Source organism: Girardinichthys multiradiatus, chromosome 21 (assembly GCF_021462225.1).
Source record: "Girardinichthys multiradiatus isolate DD_20200921_A chromosome 21, DD_fGirMul_XY1, whole genome shotgun sequence".
NCBI classification, from domain to species: Eukaryota; Metazoa; Chordata; class Actinopteri; order Cyprinodontiformes; family Goodeidae; genus Girardinichthys; species Girardinichthys multiradiatus.
Window position 1 is genome coordinate 12,848,905 of NC_061813.1, and position 19,025 is coordinate 12,867,929.

At 40.5% G+C, this 19,025-nt stretch overlaps 1 protein-coding gene across 2 annotated transcripts in view; it reads right to left on the minus strand.

Annotated features, from left to right (window-relative positions):
* Window positions 1-1,916: 1,916 nt before the first annotated feature.
* The window catches only part of LOC124857835 (NEDD4-like E3 ubiquitin-protein ligase WWP1), a 33,572-nt gene continuing 16,463 nt past the window's right edge, over window positions 1,917-19,025 (minus strand). For both annotated transcript variants that reach the window (XM_047349334.1, XM_047349335.1), the window contains exons 9-25: window positions 16,654-17,062; window positions 13,611-13,706; window positions 12,406-12,580; window positions 9,860-9,914; window positions 9,507-9,591; window positions 8,227-8,355; window positions 7,931-8,003; window positions 7,773-7,844; window positions 7,516-7,604; window positions 7,187-7,346; window positions 5,858-5,991; window positions 5,004-5,144; window positions 4,794-4,914; window positions 4,495-4,599; window positions 4,294-4,390; window positions 4,137-4,209; window positions 1,917-2,155 (exon numbers count right to left, since the gene is read on the minus strand). In XM_047349334.1, the coding sequence (XP_047205290.1) occupies window positions 2,056-2,155; window positions 4,137-4,209; window positions 4,294-4,390; window positions 4,495-4,599; window positions 4,794-4,914; window positions 5,004-5,144; window positions 5,858-5,991; window positions 7,187-7,346; window positions 7,516-7,604; window positions 7,773-7,844; window positions 7,931-8,003; window positions 8,227-8,355; window positions 9,507-9,591; window positions 9,860-9,914; window positions 12,406-12,580; window positions 13,611-13,706; window positions 16,654-17,062 (2,114 nt within the window). In that variant the 3' untranslated portion in view covers window positions 1,917-2,055. The remainder of the gene's footprint in view (window positions 2,156-4,136; window positions 4,210-4,293; window positions 4,391-4,494; window positions 4,600-4,793; window positions 4,915-5,003; window positions 5,145-5,857; window positions 5,992-7,186; window positions 7,347-7,515; window positions 7,605-7,772; window positions 7,845-7,930; window positions 8,004-8,226; window positions 8,356-9,506; window positions 9,592-9,859; window positions 9,915-12,405; window positions 12,581-13,610; window positions 13,707-16,653; window positions 17,063-19,025) is intronic.

The window sequence follows — 19,025 nt, forward strand, 5'->3', positions numbered from 1 at the left end:
GGACTCCAAAATTCACTATCAGTCCAACAGGAAAAAGAATTTCAGGCACTGAACGCCAAATACAACTACTTTTTGCCTTTTATAGCAGCTCTATAGAACTAGAGCTTTAAATGAAGGTTGAGCCTAAACTATAAAACCCTCTCAAACACTTTCAGTCTATTTTTAAAAGCCAGTCGCTGTGGGAGGATATCGAAAAAATATCCATAATTTCTGTTTTAAAACAGGAGCAGATGGTTCAAATGTTTGCATATTTCTATGGAGAGGCGTTATACAGGTCCTTCTCAAAATATTAGCATATTGTGATAAAGTTCATTATTTTCCATAATGTCATGATGAAAATTTAACATTAATATATTTTAGATTCATGGCACACTAACTGAAATATTTCAGGTCTTTTATTGTCTTAATACAGATGATTGTGGCATACAGCTCATGAAAACTCAAAATTCCTATTTCACAAAATTAGCATATCATTAAAAGGGTCTCTAAATGAGCTATGAACCTAATCATCTGAATCAACGAGTTAACTCTAAACACCTGCAAAAGATTCCCGAGGCCTTTAAAACTCCCAGCCTGGTTCATCACTCAAAACCCCAATCATGGGTAAGACTGCCGACCTGACTGCTGTCCAGAAGGCTACTATTGACACGCTCAAGCAAGAGGGTAAGACACAGAAATAAATTTCTGAACGAATAGGCTGTTCCCAGAGTGCTGTATCAAGGCACCTCAGTGGGAAGTCTGTGGGAAGGAAAAAGTGTGGCAGAAAACGCTGCACAACGAGAAGAGGTGATCGGACCCTGAGGAAGATTGTGGAGAAGGGCCGATTCCAGACCTTGGGGGACCTGCGGAAGCAGTGGACTGAGTCTGGAGTAGAAACATCCAGAGCCACCATGCACAGGCGTGTGCAGGAAATGGGCTACAGGTGCCGCATTCCCCAGGTCAAGCCACTTTTGAACCAGAAACAGCGGCAGAAGTGCCTGACCTGGGCTACAGAGAATCAGCACTGGACTGTTGCTCAGTGGTCCAAAGTACTTTTTTCGGATGAAAGCAAATTCTGCATGTCATTCGGAAATTAAGGTGCTAGAGTCTGGAGGAAGACTGGGGAGAAGGAAATGCCAAAATGCCAGAAGTCCAGTGTCAAGTACCCACAGTCAGTGATGGTCTGGGGTGCCGTGTCAGCTGCTGGTGTTGGTCCACTGTGTTTTATCAAGGGCAGGGTCAATGCAGCTAGCTATCAGGAGATTTTGGAGCACTTCATGCTTCCATCTGCTGAAAAGCTTTATGGAGATGAAGATTTCCTTTTTCAGCACGACCTGGCACCTGCTCACAGTGCCAAAACCACTGGTAAATGGTTTACTGACCATGGTATCACTGTGCTCAATTGGCCTGCCAACTCTCCTGACCTGAACCCCATAGAGAATCTGTGGGATATTATGAAGAGAACGTTGAGACTCAAGACCCAACACTCTGGATGAGTTAAAGGCCGCTATCGAAGCATCCTGGGCCTCCATAAGACCTCAGCAGTGCCACAGGCTGATTGCCTCCATGCCACGCCGCATTGAAGCAGTCATTTCTGCAAAAGGATTCCTGACCAAGTATTGAGTGCATAACTGTACATGATTATTTGAAGGTTGATGTTTATTGTATTAAAAACACTTTTCTTTTTTTGGTCGGATGAAATATGCTAATTTTGTGAGATAGGAATTTTGGGTTTTCATGAGCTGTATGCCAAAATCATCCGTATTAAGACAATAAAAGACCTGAAATATTTCAGTTAGTGTGCAATGAATCTAAAATATATGAATGTTAAATTTTCATCATGACATTATGGAAAATAATGAACTTTATCACAATATGCTAATATTTTGAGAAGGACCTGTATATTATAGGAACAGGAATGCGGCAAAACATTATGCTGCAAATTAGAATTTGGTTTAAATGACAAAATAGCTTATATACATTGGTGGTTATCTTGTGCAATTTTTTTTGTTTGTTTTTCTTGGCTGAATGAACAGCAGGGGGTTAGCGGAGGGAAACACTACAAGACTTGTTCATCTATTCTTGGCCAAATCCTTCGGTTTCCTCGATGGCGAAGAGCAGCTTCTCCTTCAGCTGTTCGTAGCTTTTATAGGGAGGCAAATCCAGGCGGTTGAAACTGAAAGATGGAGATCAGAGAGAAGAAATCAGTGGAGAATGGGGATTTTTTCAATACTCTGATAGAAGCAAAGGACCTTGCAAAAATGTCATTACTCCTGGTAGGTTTTTCACATTTTTGTGATATTACAACTATCGAATGATCTCATTGGGGTGGTACATGGTAGGCCAACGCAAAGTAGCAAATATCTGTTAAGTAGTCAGTCAGTCATTTTCTACCGCTTATTCCATAGTGGGTCACGGGGGAGCTGGTGCCTATCTCCAGCAGTCTATGGGCGAGAGGCAGGGTTCACCCTGGACAGATCGCCAGTCCATCGCATGGCAAGAAACAAACAACCATGCACACACTCATTCATTCACCTACGGTCAATTTAGAGTGACCAATTAATCTAACAGGCATGTCTTTGGACTGTGGGAGGAAGCCGGAGTACCCGGTGAAAACCCACACATGCACGGGGAGAACATGTTAAGTAGAAGAAGGAAAAATCTTGTATTGAGTACCAAAGTCAATTCTTTGTGGAACCACCTATGGAACCAACTGTGGTGTGTCTTTACCAGCTTTGCACATCTGAAGAAAAATATTTCTCATTCTTTCTATTAAAAGACCCCAAGCTCCATCAGACTAGAAGGATGGGCATCTTTAATCATCCACTTTCAACTCTTGCCACAGCTTCTCAATAGGATTTAAGTCTGGACTTTGACTGGGCCGTTCTTACACGTTAATATGCTTTGATCAAAACCTTTCCATCTTAGCTCTGGCTGAATGTTTAGGGTCATTTTGCTATGAGGTGAACCTCGGCCCAGTCACAATCATTTGCAGCCTCAAGGATGTTTTTGCTGACAGGACACCTGTAACCTGTAACTCTATGCGTTACATTAACGCTCAGCTTGGACTCCTGCTTTACTTGCACTGCCATACTTGCACAATGATCACCTGCACTGTTGTATTGCTCTTGCATCTTATACTGCTCTATATTTACTCTCACTCACTTAAAACTGTGCACATATATTTATATGATATTGTAGATATGTTTATACTGTTTAATTTGTACTGTATTGCACCGACTACGCCAAAACAAATTCCTTGTATGTCCAAAAACGTACTTGGAAATAAAGCTTTTCTGATTCTGATTCAGGATTGCCCTTTGACTTCATCCAGAGCCGGCCCAAGGCGTAAGCAAACTAAGCCACAGCTTAGGGCCTCCAAACCATCAGGGGGCCAACATAAATGCTTGAATTTTAAAACAGACCATAGATCTACATTTGTTTATATTTGCTTATTGGGAATGCTAATACATTTGATTCGAATTTTCATTGTCTGACTGCTTTAAAGCTCAACCTTTAACTTGGCCCCCTCTCCCAGACTCCACCAAATCTCAAACATCGTTAGCGGTGATGATGTTCTGAACAGCAGGAGGGGCCTCTGCTAAAGGCCCCATTCAACCTTGGACCAGCCCTGGCTCCATCCAACTATCCATCAAGTCTGACCAGCTTCCCTGACCCTACTTAAATAAGCATCCCCACAGCATAATGCTACCACCACCATGTTGAGCCACAGGCATGGTGTGTTCAGGGGAGATTTGTAACATCTTTCTTCTACTTCACAATTATGTATTACTGTGTTGGTCCTTCATAAAACACATTGATGAAGAACTACACACCTCAGCAAATAAGCAGCCATTCTTTATATTTAGGGTTATTAAAATGATGACCTATGTGCACAAGCATAATGTACTGATAACACTCCCTGATCTTTCCTGAACAAACAGTTGTCTCTTCATATGTAGCAATATATTTTTAACTTATGAATCAATCAAGAGAGGGTGGGTAAAACAAGCTGATTAATCCAAGTTTTTGATAAAAAATAATCAAAAAAATGGACAGGAAAAGCCACAGCTTAAAGGTTTTTCAAATAAAATGTGGTTGATGAAATTTATTTCTGATAATAAGGTGACAGGAAACAAAACGATCATTGTACTGACCATGTGTGGCTACGGGGAAGCCATGTGTCCTTCCCCACTTTCTCAATGCAGAACTTCTGAGGCCCATTACTTCCTGCAAAGCAAAATGAGATAATTAAGGCTGTAAAGCTTTTGACGTTGTCCAGCTCCTCCTGATGGACGTTACTCTGTCACTGACCCATAAGTTCAGCAAAGCCACCCAAAGGAAGGCGGCAGGTTCCCGTGACAAACTGCATAAGCCGCAGCCGCACTTCATTGTCCACTTCTTTCACCAGCTGTGGGGAGGAGAGTGGCAACAAACCCAACCATCACTGACCGAAGCTGCAGGACGTAACAGTAATACTGGACACGAACGAACCGGATGCTTGAGCGACAGTACCTGCCAAAACCAGATGATCTGTTTGCTGTTTCTGGTGTAGTGACGATACACAGTGTTTCTCTGCCAGTCCTGAAGGTCTACCTCCTGCATGCCGCACAGCATCACCTGGATCGGGCACACAAAAACACACAGACTCAGAACACCGGTCAGGGAAAACCAAGTCAAGAAATACAGATCAGAAACACAATGATTCACTTTATTTCAGACATCCAAGGCTCTCTGGGGTGCTTGAAAGGTTAAATGTTACTTTATTAGAATAAAACACAGCTGGTTCTGAACAGATGAGTGGTGCCGCTCACCTCCAGCTCCTTTTCATCAAAGTACTGCAGCCACTGAAGTGGTACCACCTCATTGAAGCCATCCAGGAAAGCTTTGGTCTGACCTTCCACCCCACGGGAGAACCTCCACTCTGCCATTAGACTGCAAACCACACAGAACACATGTTCTTCATGCTTTCCATAATGAACACAATACAACATCTTCATAGGTTAGAAAGAGGAGAAACCTACCTGATGTACTCCTCCTTGTTTTCCTCAGTGACCAGAATGTTGGTGCCATCAGGTTTCAGGTCATGAGAAGAGATCTTCCCTAAGATCTCCATGTCCACGGAGAAGTACATCTCCAGCCCACATTCCTCTATGTTGTTGTCTCTGAGGAGAGACGAGACAGTGTTGCTGCAGCAGCGTAATAAGGTGCAGGATCTGCTCTGATGGTAACATGTTTGCTTTATCTTCTGTCAGTTCGTGCTTCTGAGCAACATTTGCTTCGTATCGTTTTGTGGCATTTCTAAATATAGGCTTTTGTGCAAATATGCATGTTTCACGTTTTGGGGTCAGAGTTAATGTAGCCATCGTTCGGACACACAACAGACCTGTACACTGTTGGGATTCTGTTTGCCAGCGTTATAATGTTACTGCTTCCAGTTCTCAAGATGTACACCAAGCTGGGTCTCAGGAACAGTTGGAGAAGTGGTGAACATCCGTCTCTTTTCTTTGTATAACAGAACGTTGGCTGAGTGGAACCCTGCTTATTTTCTTCAGCTTACATCCTATCTAAAAGTGGATTCTGATTACCTTCCTCCCAGTTTTACCTGCTTTGCGTCTTAGCTCCTACATGTTGGACAATGAAAACTTCAGTCACGTCATTCAAGACCATGTAGTAACCCTGTATTTATATATTGGTACAAAAAGTCCAGACTTTTAGGAAAAAATATAATTAGAAGGAAGCTTGGACAAATAACCTTACTGAAACTTTACTTTGAAGTCCAGCAAAGTTTCTTCATGTGTGTTAATTATGCAACCCTGGGCTCCGACGACGTAAGAACTGCTGATACTGAACATTGCAGGCCGAACACACAGCTCACCTGATCCATATGAGTGAGTTGTAGAACTCTGGGTCAATGGACTCCAGGTCTTTAAGGATGAGCTTCTTGTTCAGCATTCGTTTGTAGAAAGGCAAAGAGAAGCCAGTGTCAATGAACTTCCCATGGAAAAGTGCCTGCAGAGACAATAATTACCATTTAGTATGCTAACCAATCCCAAAATATATGTTTATTTTGGACAATGTCACCATGGCCCCCTTTCCACTGGTTTGTTTAGCCAGCGCAGCTCCGGTCCACTCGGTACCAGTCGTGTTTCCACTGACCTGCTGACAGCTGCAGCTATGGCGGCTGAAGCCCCGCCTCCAGCCATCAGTGTAGTAGGCTGTGACGCTATTAACGTTACTGTGTTGCATTGTTACATTAAAATAATCTGCGTGAAATGATCAAAAATAAATAGAAAATAAAAACAAACTAAATACTAAACATTTTTATTATTGTATATGCAAGAATGTATTATATATGTTTTGAGATCATGTTTGAATAGGTTTTAATTTGGGGGGGGGGGGGGTTACTTTCTGGACTGGGGAAACTCCAAAGTTTGCCTAAAGAAGTCACAATTTTGGGCTTTATGAGGAAGTTTGTGTCTCAGCCGTGGCAATAACGAGGACAATAGTTTTAGGTTGGACATTAGATATTCGTGCTCCGCGGATTCAGCAGAGATTTCCTCCTGTTTGAATCAATGAAGGCAGTCTGATTACAGGCAGCTGCTCTCTTCCCCCTGAACAAGCAGGTTCGCTTAAGGACCGTCAATAAATTTCCAAACCAAAGACTCTGTTTAATGCTGGTAGTTTTGTGTGTTCTGAGGCAAATGTATCTGTGTCTGCTGACTTTGTGTGTGATCAGCTGATTTAAGATGTTATTAAACACAGCGCCCCCTACCTGCCTGTAATTCAGAAAAAAGTGTCCTTATTCTTGTCTTTCAGCCTTAAGGCATGGTTTATGATGTGTAAATAGTAGAATTATATTTCGGCCATTGTCCTTAATATTGTTGTAGTCGCCCATGAGTTTTATTAACTTCTCCCTGCACTACCTCAGCAAAAACCCTCTTGTTTCTCCTGGTCCCATGGCCAATCAGCAAACAGCGGTCTGTTTACATCACATGTAGTCCCAACTCAGCCTTGCTTGTACCTGCTCAGGAGCAGGGACCAAAAAAGTAGGTAACGGTATGAAAACGCTCGCACAGCAAGTGGAATCAAGTAGGGCCAAGAACTTTTTTAAGTCAAAGGTGGTTGGAATCAACGTCTCCTGTATAAAAAGGCCAGCATCATAGCTCTGATCATTTGTCATGGTGTGGGTTGTATCTGGACGTGCCATTGCAATGAAGCGGCCTATGAAGCAGAAGTAGGAGAGGTGGTCTGGGTTGATTGCTGATGCCGGGTTGATCTGCAGACAGTAGTTGCTCTTGCCAGCGTACTCAAACAGACAGTACATAGGGTTCAGCACTTCATGGGACAAGAGGAAGAACCACTCCCTGTAAAGCGTGGAGGAGGAAAACAACAAGGAAAACACAGGAGACAAAAAAAGCTGTTGGTGGTTTGGTAAGGATTCGAACAAATGCAGAGCAATAAAAGAACGCAAAAAGCTTTTTGTTTACAACCATTTCTAAATTCATTCTGTATTTGTGGTTCAGTTTTTATTACCGGGCTAAGCCACCATAGTCCAAACCCTCCTCGCCTCTGAAGATGACATACAGCCTCCTCCTTAAGTCGTATGGTTTCAGGGCCATAATCTGAAAATGTACGAAACAGACACACAAGATCAAAAAACTCATCATTCACCAACTTATGCACAAATATGAAGATACAGCAGAGGAGAAAACCCTTACTATAAATTATGATACCTTTCTGGAGCAAATGAGGAGTGAACAGTTTAAACAACAACAGATTAAAGGTCTTACTTGCTGAAAAGAGTCTTCAAACAGCGTCTGTCTGGAGACCGTGATCTTCACATGGCTTGGGAGAGCATTAGACTGAAGAAGAAGACAAACGTGTGCATCAGAGGAGCTCAGGGAAGAGTGGAAGGATGAGGAAGATTAGACCAAAGTAAAACACTGACCTGGCACAGGTAGCGGAAATGAGCGAGCTTCCACCTGAAGCTGCGCTCGTATGCAATCTGTGGGCCTTTGGTGCTGACCAGAAAAACACATTTCAGAAGGTCAATGTTTCCAAGGATTTTACAAGATATCTGGAAAATGAACACTTTCTTTCTCAATGAAAGGCAAACCGAGACAGTTTAGGGCAGTTAATACAGGATGTCCGCTCAGTAAGCTACACACACAGCTGGCGCCCCGCAGGTTACTGGTTAAACACAGCGTGATGGATGAGGCGTGACGTAGAACAAGTATCCCTTACACAGAAGACTTCCCGGTGCGCGGGTCGCTGAAAGTGGTGGTCCGGGTGTTGTGGTCCACAAAGTAGCGAACCCCTTCCCTTGTGTACCGGATTTCCCAACCTTCAGGCAGAGGATCCTCATTCTGTAGCCTGCACACACACACAAACACACACAATATATATATATGAACCAATAACACTGAGGTGCTGAAATTTTATCCAAAACAAATTAAGAATTAAATGTAGAACGAACAGCTTGTTGCTCAGGAACATACAGGTTAGCCTTAATCTGCAACATGAAGAAACATGACTAGGATGTTAATATTTTATTAAAACATCAGTCATTGACAGAATGATACCATTAAATAAATAAAAGAGCAAGTTTTAACTTTTAACTGCTACTTAAATGCAGTTTTTTTCCCAAACTAGTTTCCCTTTATTTGGACTAAGGAGAATCTTTAGAAGTTGAGCAACACTGTTCACCGTTGGCCACTGTTACCTGGCTGGTTATCACTGAGAAGATGCTTGTTTCTACTGATACATATGGAGCACCAAATATATTCATCCAACGATTCATTTCAGCCTAAAATGGGCATTACACTTAAAAAAAAGTAGGCAAATAAATGATACATTGCTTTTTTTCCTAACAAGAGTCACATCAGCAAAGACAGAAACATGGGCACAGCAAAAAACACAAGCTCTGAACTGGAAAGGAAGTTCATTCTGGTAAAAACACTGCCAATAAAATCTAAATGCTAACCTTATTTCTACAGGATAAAATAGAGGTTGAACCAAAGTGCTGCAAGGCAATGATTTCACACAACCATGAGTCATAAAAACACCTCATAAAACAAGCACAAAGAGAGAAATCAAAAATATGAAATAAAACTAGGCTGTAAAATTATAGACAAATCTAAAAAATAGAAATGAAAAAGATAATCCAAATGTCAAGCTGCATGTTCTTTCTAAATTATTTAGTCTTTTTAACATTGTGATATTATTTTAATATTGTTGTGCTGTATAATTTTAACATATATTCCAACAGGTCTCTCTGGTAAATGAGAACTCAGTCTCATAGAGACTAAATAAAGGTTTAATAATACTGATAAATATAATAATTATCGAATGCCACAGAGTAAAACTGGGTCTAAAGTTTTTATATGGGAAGGCAAACTAAAACCATGGCACATAAAACCCTAACGTTCCAGGCGGGCAACAAGGAGAATAAAACTGCATGAACCACCCAGTCTACTTATTTACTGACATGGACCCCATGTGGTGGCCCTTTGTGCTGTACTCACCCTTGGGTTCGAGGGTCTTCCCACTGTGTTGTCTTGGTATTGTGGTTCACAAAGTACACTCTGTCATTAGAGTCCACACGCCTCTCTGAAGTGAAGGATGAAACATGGAAGTTAGACCAGAGATACTTTAACAACACGATTACAAAGTAGGCTGACTGGCCTAGAACCACACAGCAGATCACAGAGTCCCACATTACTGTCAGACCAAACAATACTCACTAGAAGAAGCTAAAGTGTTACAATCTCCATAAAACCGTATTGAAAGAGAGTGCAATCAGTTTGTTTATTGTAGAGGACCTGAAAATTAAGATTATTCACAACTAAAACATGCTGTAGACAAATGATGAACTTACCCCAACCAGGAGGTAGAGGGCCAAGGGGATCGTTCTCAGCAGACATCATGGATGCCTAAAAATAAACAATTTGCATTCAGATCCATTTAGGTAACAAGAGAGAAAACAGAAATCCCTTCAGAAATGTTTCAAAAATAGAGAAAAACTGACAAATGAACTAATTTTGCTGAAGAAAATGTGTGCCAAGGGGAAAGGTGCTTTAGGTTGGTGGGTACATCTCGATACTTCTCATCAGAATCATCTCAGTTTCCACAATATGTGAAAACTGCATCACTGCAAAGATCACAGATTGTCACCCAATTAACCAGACTGAAGCAGATACTCAGTTTTAATCTGGGAGTTTAAGTTAGGCTGGAAAGGTTGAGCTAGGCTGATTAAAATACAGATGAGGCTGGAACCAGTCAGATCTAAGCTTAACATGAAGATCAACATTATCAGGATACGATTGGTCAAATTAAACATGGAAATTTAAAGAGAAACACTTATTTAAAAATGTAATTACCCATTTAATATAATTCTTAATAAGACTAAGGGATATTGAGACATGCTGTGGTAAATTCATGTAGCATATTTTTGCACTTTGAATGCAAGTGGTCTCTTCATACTGAGTGGGGTTAATATGAGTCAAGTACCTGCTCTCAGAAGACGCTACAGAGCTCAGTCTCTGTGCTCTTGGTAATTATGCTGAAGGCTGATTGCTGACAATCAATTAGCAGAAACTAAAGTGTTTGCCAAGGATGACAGCAGAGTCATCAAACACTGGTCTCTGGTGACGAGGAAGACCATCAGCTGTCTTCATCACTCATTTGCTGTTAACCAGCTTTGGATGGATTATCAATCAATAAAAACTGTCATTGTGTGACTCATGGCAGCTCCTAGGTGTTTTCAGCAGAGAGCAGAAACCTTAAAAACAGCAAACCTGGATCCAAATCAAAGTTAATGTTCTTAATCAAATATGTTCTTTAAAGGAGACATATTCAAAATCCACTTTTTTAACCTTTAAATACATTTCGTTGTGTACTTGGGAGTCTGTAGGGGTGCATAAAAATTGATTTTAGTCTCTCCAGGTGCTGCGTAGATATTCTAATATTCTGGTTGGGTCATATTTCAGGTTTCTCTATCATCTGTTACATTTTTCCAACTGTTACGTCACAGTATTTGCTGCAGAACAGCTAAACAAGGTCATGGACTTGCGGTTGATCAGTTTCGCGTATCCACCATTTCTCGCTGCGATTTTGTAGTCCAAGCTCAAGTATCCCAAAGCTGCTGGTGGATACGTCTAAATGTTCAATTGTTGGGTGTATTAACCCACAATTCATTACACCATCCCCCAGCATCAGAACCTCTTTAAATTGCCTGGTTAAATTGTATTTTTCATGGAAATGTTCCCACATCAGTGGGGAAATTCCTATTTTTCCCACTTCAAAGACGAGTTCTTTCAGCAACCTCCGCCAGTATCCAGAAGGATTTGCTGAAAGACTTCATTGGATTAAGCGGTCAGGTCCTTCTATGTAGGGAGACGATGGACACAGCAAAGCGGTAAGCTGCAAAGAACGCTAAAATGACAACAAACTTTATTTTAGACATGAATTTATTGTGTATTGATATGACATCCTGGCCATTGTTCTGATAGTATGAGCATCTTGCCTTCTTCTTATTTTAGCACTGTGTGCTGCTTTTAGCTTCTTGAGGACAGAACCATACAGGGTGTTTTGAATAGTATTATTACATAAAAAGTTTAGCATTGTTTTTCTGGTTTTTGTCTTGTTTCTGCACCGCTAGATAATTGTTATCTCTGTTATCAAACTACAAAAATGGCTGAACAAACAGCGCTGCACTTTGACCTGGAGGGGGGCGTGGTGTGAAGTGCATCAGTGGCATTTAAAGAGACCGCATCAAATGAGTCGCTCTCAGACACACCTCAGAACAGGGGTAAAAAAGGAGCCTGTGGAGCTACGATAACAAGGAGTTCAGACCAAAGCGTTGCAGTTCCACTTTATATAGACCACAACTGAATGATTTCAGTGTGAAAAAGAAGGTTTAAAAGCATAATATGTCCCCAATAAAATGTAATTTAACAAATGAGATTTTAGATTTTTTTCTAACAAAAGGGGCAATGATGGAATAAACTTTGAAAAAGATGGTTTTTCATCTTATTAAATTGAGCGAAGGAGGAGGAGGTGGTCAGTCTGTTAAGATATAATTACATGATAATGGATACATATTTCTGACTTGTTCACTAGTACATCCTTACCAGCAGTCATGACAACTATAGGGCCCTGCAAATATAATAATACACTGAAATTCAAAGGGCGATGACTACATCAGCAAGACACTGTATTCAGAAGCGTTAAAATGAAGCAGGTACTCCAGAACTATCGTGATCTCCAAATAAAATGGTTTCCCACAATAGGTTGATTATGTTGAACTGTTTCTTGAGTAACCTGAGCTTACTATCAGCACACAGACAGCTGTAAGAATAAAGAAAACAGACTAAACAGGCAAGTGGAGGTACAAAGAAATTGGTGCAGAGAGAAGTTCCTTACAGAGTAGAGGTATCTCTGGTTAAACTGATGCATAGCTCCTTGCAGCTGGCTGCGCTGGCTCTGCCACTGCTCAAAATTGCGCACCGACTCCATAGTGGGGCGCTGCCAGGTGGTTGTGCGGGTGTTGTGGTCAACATAATAGATCCGACCCCGGTCGTCCACTCGACGTTCCCATCTAGCGACATAAAGGAGAATTGAATGGCAGATAATGGAGAAAAATGATCTATATACTTATAGGCTGAAACTAAATATAAAGCAACTGATGGAGAAACAGAGAATCTAAAAACATACCTGGGAAATGGAGTACTTTCATTAACATTTTAACTTAGTTGTATCATATGGTAATAAAGGTTGTGGTTGTTAATATTAATATAGTGCTGATTACAGTACATGGAGTTTACTACAGCAACTCAGCCTACCCAATAATAAGATTTGTTTGTTTTAGATGCTTTGATGTGCGTCATTCATTATTAATAATACGTGTGAAGATGTAAAAGAAATAGAACTGAAGCTAGTGATGCACCAATTAATTATCCATATTCAAAACTGACCAACTTTCCCTTGATATTATCTCTAAATGAATATGATTGTTTTTCCTTCATTTTTTTTATTTCTATTTCTTTTACAAATCAATAAAAACTGAAAATTCAAAACAGTGAAATCGCATCAAACACCCATACCTCTGATGCACCTTTTAAGAGTTCAGTAAACTCAGATGAGGTTATGGGACATATGCTTTGATGCATAAATGGAGATAATCATTTCATTATCTGTTGGATCCACAAATACATTTAAATCAAGGAACCTGCATGACATTTTCTTTCTTTCTTTTATGGTCAGTATATGTCAGATTTAATTGTGACAATAAAAAACTTTGCACAAATTACTGTACATTTGTCATAACCCTTAAAAAGCAAATCTGGAAAAGGAGGACCAGGCATATCAGCTGCATACCAAACTGCATATCAGCTGCATATCAAACTGCATATCAGCTGCATATCAGCAAGTAGCCTTAATGGTGAATCTCTGACTGAAACTAGTAGTCACTGGTCAGCTTCATCCTTACTTAAATCACACCAGTGTTGAAATCCATCAGGTGTAAACAGAATTACACTGGCATTTGTTTTGAAGCTGAAAAAGGCCATCTGGCACAATAGAAGATCTTTGTAAAGTTTCACACTGGACTGAAAAAGGCAGATACTGACCCAGGAGGTAGTGGCTGTGGCCTTTCCCAGGTAGTAGTTCTGGTGTTGTGGTCTACATAATACGTTCTCCCATGTGGATCTTTCCTCTGCTCCCACCTGAAACACATCCATAAACATAAAGCTTAAACCAGTGAGGTTTGCAGGTTTCCCAATCACTAAAACATCTTTCTGGGCACAAGTGATTTGAAGCGGAAAATGTGACTTTTTTCTGTGCTCAACAGTAAAATAGGAATAGGCTAGTTAAGGTTTTCAAAACCTCTAAAATGTTCCATAATACAGTTTTCACGGCTTAAAGTCCTTTTAAAAAAGATGCTAAGAAAAACCCCAGAGTTTCCTCTGGCTTTATGGAGCACAGAGTAATAACGTTACCCCTCCCCCACCAGTTGCTGAACACTGCAATCAGCTGGTTGAAAGAAGGTGAAGACTTCTTAAAAGTGGTTAAATAAATACAAGTAAAATAAAAAACAGACAAACAAGTTGTTTTAATTAGCTTGACTAATTAACCAGCTAATATCAGCTGGTTATACTACCAGTGTTATTCTATAAAGAGTAGAAGAGCAAAAGGCTGCAGATACACACGTGGACAAAATTGCTGGTACCCCCCGGTTAATGAAAGAAAAACCCACAATGGTCCCAGAAATAACTTGAATCTGACGAAGGTAATAATGAATACAAATTCTATGAAAATGAACAAATGAAAGTCAGACACTGCTTTTCAAACATGCTTCAACATAATTATTTTTTTAAATAAACTCATGAAACAGGCCTGGACAGAAATGATGGTACCCTTAACTTAATATTTTGTTGCACAACCTTTTGAGGCAATCATTGCAATCAAACGATTCCTATAACTGTCAATGAGACTTCTGCACCTCTCAGCAGGTTTTTTGGCCCACTTCTCATGAGCAAACTGCTCCAGTTGTCTCAGGTTTGAAGGGTGCCTTTTCCAGACGGCATGTTTCAGCTCCTTCCAAAGATGCTCAATAGGATTTAGGTCAGGGTTCATAGAAGGGCACTTCAGAATAGTCCAATGTTTTCCTCTTAGCCATTCTTGGGTGTTTTTAGCTGTGTGTTTTGGGTCAGTATCCTGTTGCAAGACCCATGACCTGCGACTGAGACCAAGCTTTCTGACACTGGGCAGCACATTTCTCTCTAGAATCTCTTGATAGTCTTGAGATTTCATTACACCCTGCACAGATTCAAGACACCCTGTGCCAGATGCAGCAAAGCAGCACCAGAACATAACAGAGCCTCCTCCGTGTTTCACAGTAGGGACAGTGTTCTTTCCTTCATATGCTTCAAGTTTCCGTCTGCGAACATAGAGCTGAAGTGCCTTGCCAAAAAGTTCAATTTTTGTCTCATCTGTCCATAAGACATTCTCCCAGAAGCTTTGTGGCTTGTCAACATGTAGTTTGGTAAATTCCAGTCTGGCTTTTTTATGATCTGTTTTCAACAATGGTGTTCTCCTTGGTCGTCTCCCATTAAGTCCACTTTGCCTCAAACAACATTGGATGGTGCGATCTGACACTGATGTTCCTTGAGCTTGAAGTTCACCTTTAATCTCTTTACAAGTTTTTCTGGGCTCTTCTGTCACCGTTCGTATTATCCGTCTCTTTGTTTTGTCATCAGTTTTCCTCCTGCAGCCACATCCAGGGAGGTTGGCTACAGTCCCATGGATCTTAAATTTCTGAATATGTGCAACTGTAATCACTGGAACATGAAGCTGCTTGGAGGTGGTCTTATAACCTTTACCTTTAACATGCTTGTCTATAATTTTCTATCTAATCTCCTGAGACAACTCTTTCCTTGGTTTCCTCTGGTCCATGTTGAGTGTGGTACACACCATGTCACCAAACAGCACAATGACTACCTGTAGCCCTATATATAGGCCCACTGACTGATTACAAGAATGTAGACAACTGTGATGCTAATTAATTGACACCTTGATTTAACATGTCCCTTTGGTCACATTATTTTCAGGGGTTCCATCATTTTTGTCCAGGCCTGTTTCATGAATTTATTTTTTTAAATAATTCTATTGAAGCATGTTTGAAAAGCAACATCTGACTTTCATTTGTTGATTTTCATAGATTTTTATTCATTATTACCTTTGTCAGATTTAAGTTATTTCTGTGACCATTGTGGATTTTTCTTTCATTAACTGAGGGGTACCAACAATTTTATCCACGTGTGTATAAGTTCATATATAGTTAAGTGGGTGTTTATCAAACTTTTTATTTAGGTCTATGTATCAAAATCAAAAATAAATGTTATAGACAACATACCTATAATAAATATGTTAATATTTTAGCAGCAGTAGGTATAATTGTTGCTTTTCTGGTTTAAATAACAGCAATCAGATCATGTTGTACATTTCTGTTTTAAATATCTGTGTAAATATAACGAAACCTTTGTATCTTCAATTAAGTAAAAATCTCCTACAATCTCATGCCTACAGCATATGTGCAGATCTGAATTCATATTTAGCTCAAACACATCAATCTGATGCCTTAATTAGGCAGCTTATGCTTAAAATATGCATGGTCAGTTATTATTATTACATGTTTATAAGACATTTAGCTCAAGACCCCCCCCCCAAAACAGATCTAACAGCCATCTTTGTTTCTTCTTTTGTCCCTTCAGATCATTCGGTATCCATCATACTTCAGCAAATCTATCAGAAGGTTAGTAACTTAAATTCTGAAAGTTTTTAGGTTTTACATCATTTACTATGCTAACCGTTTGGGGTTTATACGTTTGTGATTATGCACTGCGCTGCTAACAGTATTTCCATAACCATCCAAATCCCTACCATGGCCACAGGAGTATGAGTTCACATAGGCATGCAGTCTGTTTCTAAAACATTTGTCAAACAATGGGTCGCTCTCAGGAGCTCGGTGAATTCCAGGATGGTGTTGTGATAGGTTGTCAACTCGGACATTTCCTCGACACTAAATAGTCCACAATCAACTATTATGGGTAATATAATAACATCAGCAACTGCTCTGGTAATTATAATATTAATATTCAGGTGTTTTTTTACCCTGGTGGTAGAGGATCTGATGCTGGAGCATTGGGGACCTGCTGCCTGGGCTTCACCCCATCAGTTGTTGTTGTTGAGCTGCTACTACTGCCTCCCCCCACTCCTGAAGCACTCGTTTCACCCGGTGCCGGGGAGAAAGAGGATGACGATGTTGTGACGGTGGTAGCCCCCTGGGTTGAAGAGGCTGACGTGGTAGAAGCAGCAGCGCTATCGACAGGTTTAGCAGCAAGAGACGAGGCTGGAGAAGGTGTGGAAGCAGGAGGGGGCTGGGAAGTGACAGCTGGAGATGTTTCAGCATTTGGCAGTGCAGCATCTTGAGTGCTCTCCTCGTTTTCACCTGTAAACGGCTGCGTTTCCCTTCTAGATGCAGAAGACTGCCTGGGAACAGCCTCAGAGGAATCTCCGTTCACTGCAGATAGATCAGAAAAATTGACAAGTGTGCTTTTACTTTGTACCTCAGACATCAAGGACTTGCTGCAAAGGAAGTACACAAAAAAGCACATTGATAAACTCTCAAGCAAACAAAGTTTTAAACAATACAGAACCATTTGCCTAATAATCTATCTAAAAATACCACATTAATACTGAGATTCAAACAATGTTACTTGGCAGAAATTCTAATATGGTAATGGGGCCTAAATAGAGGAACCTAAAGGATTATGATGCGACCCAAAAACTTAGAAAAAGAGGCAACAAATTACAGCAATATAAATAGTTTATAATAATCTCAGCTCGGCAAAGACAAGAGGTCATGTGAGCACTTTACCTATTTAAGAATTTTAATTCAAAGGTTTGAAGAGAGATGCATTGGAGAAAGCAGGGAACAGGGGAAGAGTAGAGCATGGCCACAGATGCAGCTCAGATGAACACTTGAAGAAAATTAAAAGTGACAGTAATAATTGTATCAATCTGAGGTAGGAATACTACAAGATCTAGGGTTAATACAATTTATACCTGGATAGTTTTCCATGTGCTATTACAGAGTACCCCCAGGGTTTTCATGTTAAATTTAAGACTTTTTTAAGACAGCTCAGAATGAAATTTAATGCCAACGTCACAGCCATACTGGCACAATTATGAAGGATATAACAGAAAATCTGTATAGGTTTTAAGCCCTGGAAAATAATTACTTACCAAGTACTTGAATTAAATAAAGCATTTTATTGTATTTAGACTTTCTTTCATATATAATAGACATCAGCTTTGTGAGATGTGTAATAACAAAATAAAAAATATGCATATTTCTCAACTTAGGAGCCAACACCACTCACTACTGCCTCACAAACAACCTTTTGGTTATACAAGCTTCTATATGAACTCAAGCTTTTCAGGTAAAAAAAACCAAAAAAAACCAGACAGCATGCAGATTAGGTTTAGGAGCAGCAATCCACTTCACAGCTAGAGTGTGTGTCCATGAATGACACAAGAGCCTACAGTCTTCAGAGCTCTGCTCCCTTGGCTGCAATCAGTTCATCCAGGTTCTTGAGTTCAGCCAACTTCTCCTAGTGGCTTCGTCTGAAAGCGCTGGACTTTGGAATAAGCTCTGCCATCTAGATGCCAAACTGCTTGCCCTCAGCCTTGTCCGCTAACCTGTCAGCATCTCTGGCCAGACCTTCAGACACTTCCTACGTGGCTCTTCTACTCTTTTTAAGCTGCTCCAGGTTAGTGAAGAGCCTTGCTTTAAACAGAACTGAGTTATAGGCGCCGGCTGTAGGTGAGCTGTAGCCCAAGCAATGTGTTTGGTGCTCCTCAAATGGGAGTCCAAGTCATAAGTCCCATCGTCCCCAGCTTAAAAGATTTTCGGTACAAACAGCTTTGGGCCTCATGTTCATTGCCCGGATTACGTTTAACCCACTCGTATTTTGGATTCTGCTTCCACTTAAAACGTAAAATGGCACCTGCCCCTTTTGAGGCGCACTAAGCTAACTTACTAGCAAGGTGAGGGACGTTTTGTTTCCCCAATTCTCACTGACCCTGCGAAAGAAAGTTGTCTGACGTGCGCCTCGTAAAACGTACACACGTCATCGGGCAAGTCAATTCCAACATTGCACACACACACACTGACAACACATTTTACGACAGTTATTTATGACATTATGCCATTTATTGTCCTATGAAAGGACAAAAGGAAAAATTAAGACCTCTGTAAACAACATTTATTACTTTGTCTTCAAAATGTAATAGTTTTGTGGCCTTATTTTCATAATACAAGTACTTAAAAAGTCTTAAATTTTATAAGACCCTGCAGGTACCCTGTGTTAGGTGGAAAGAGAGGAAGCAGAGAAGACCAAACAGGAAGAGGGACAAAAGAGAGCTATGTAAAATGAAAGGCTAGAAAAGCTGTGCTTATTATGTGAAAGTATAAAAGGAAT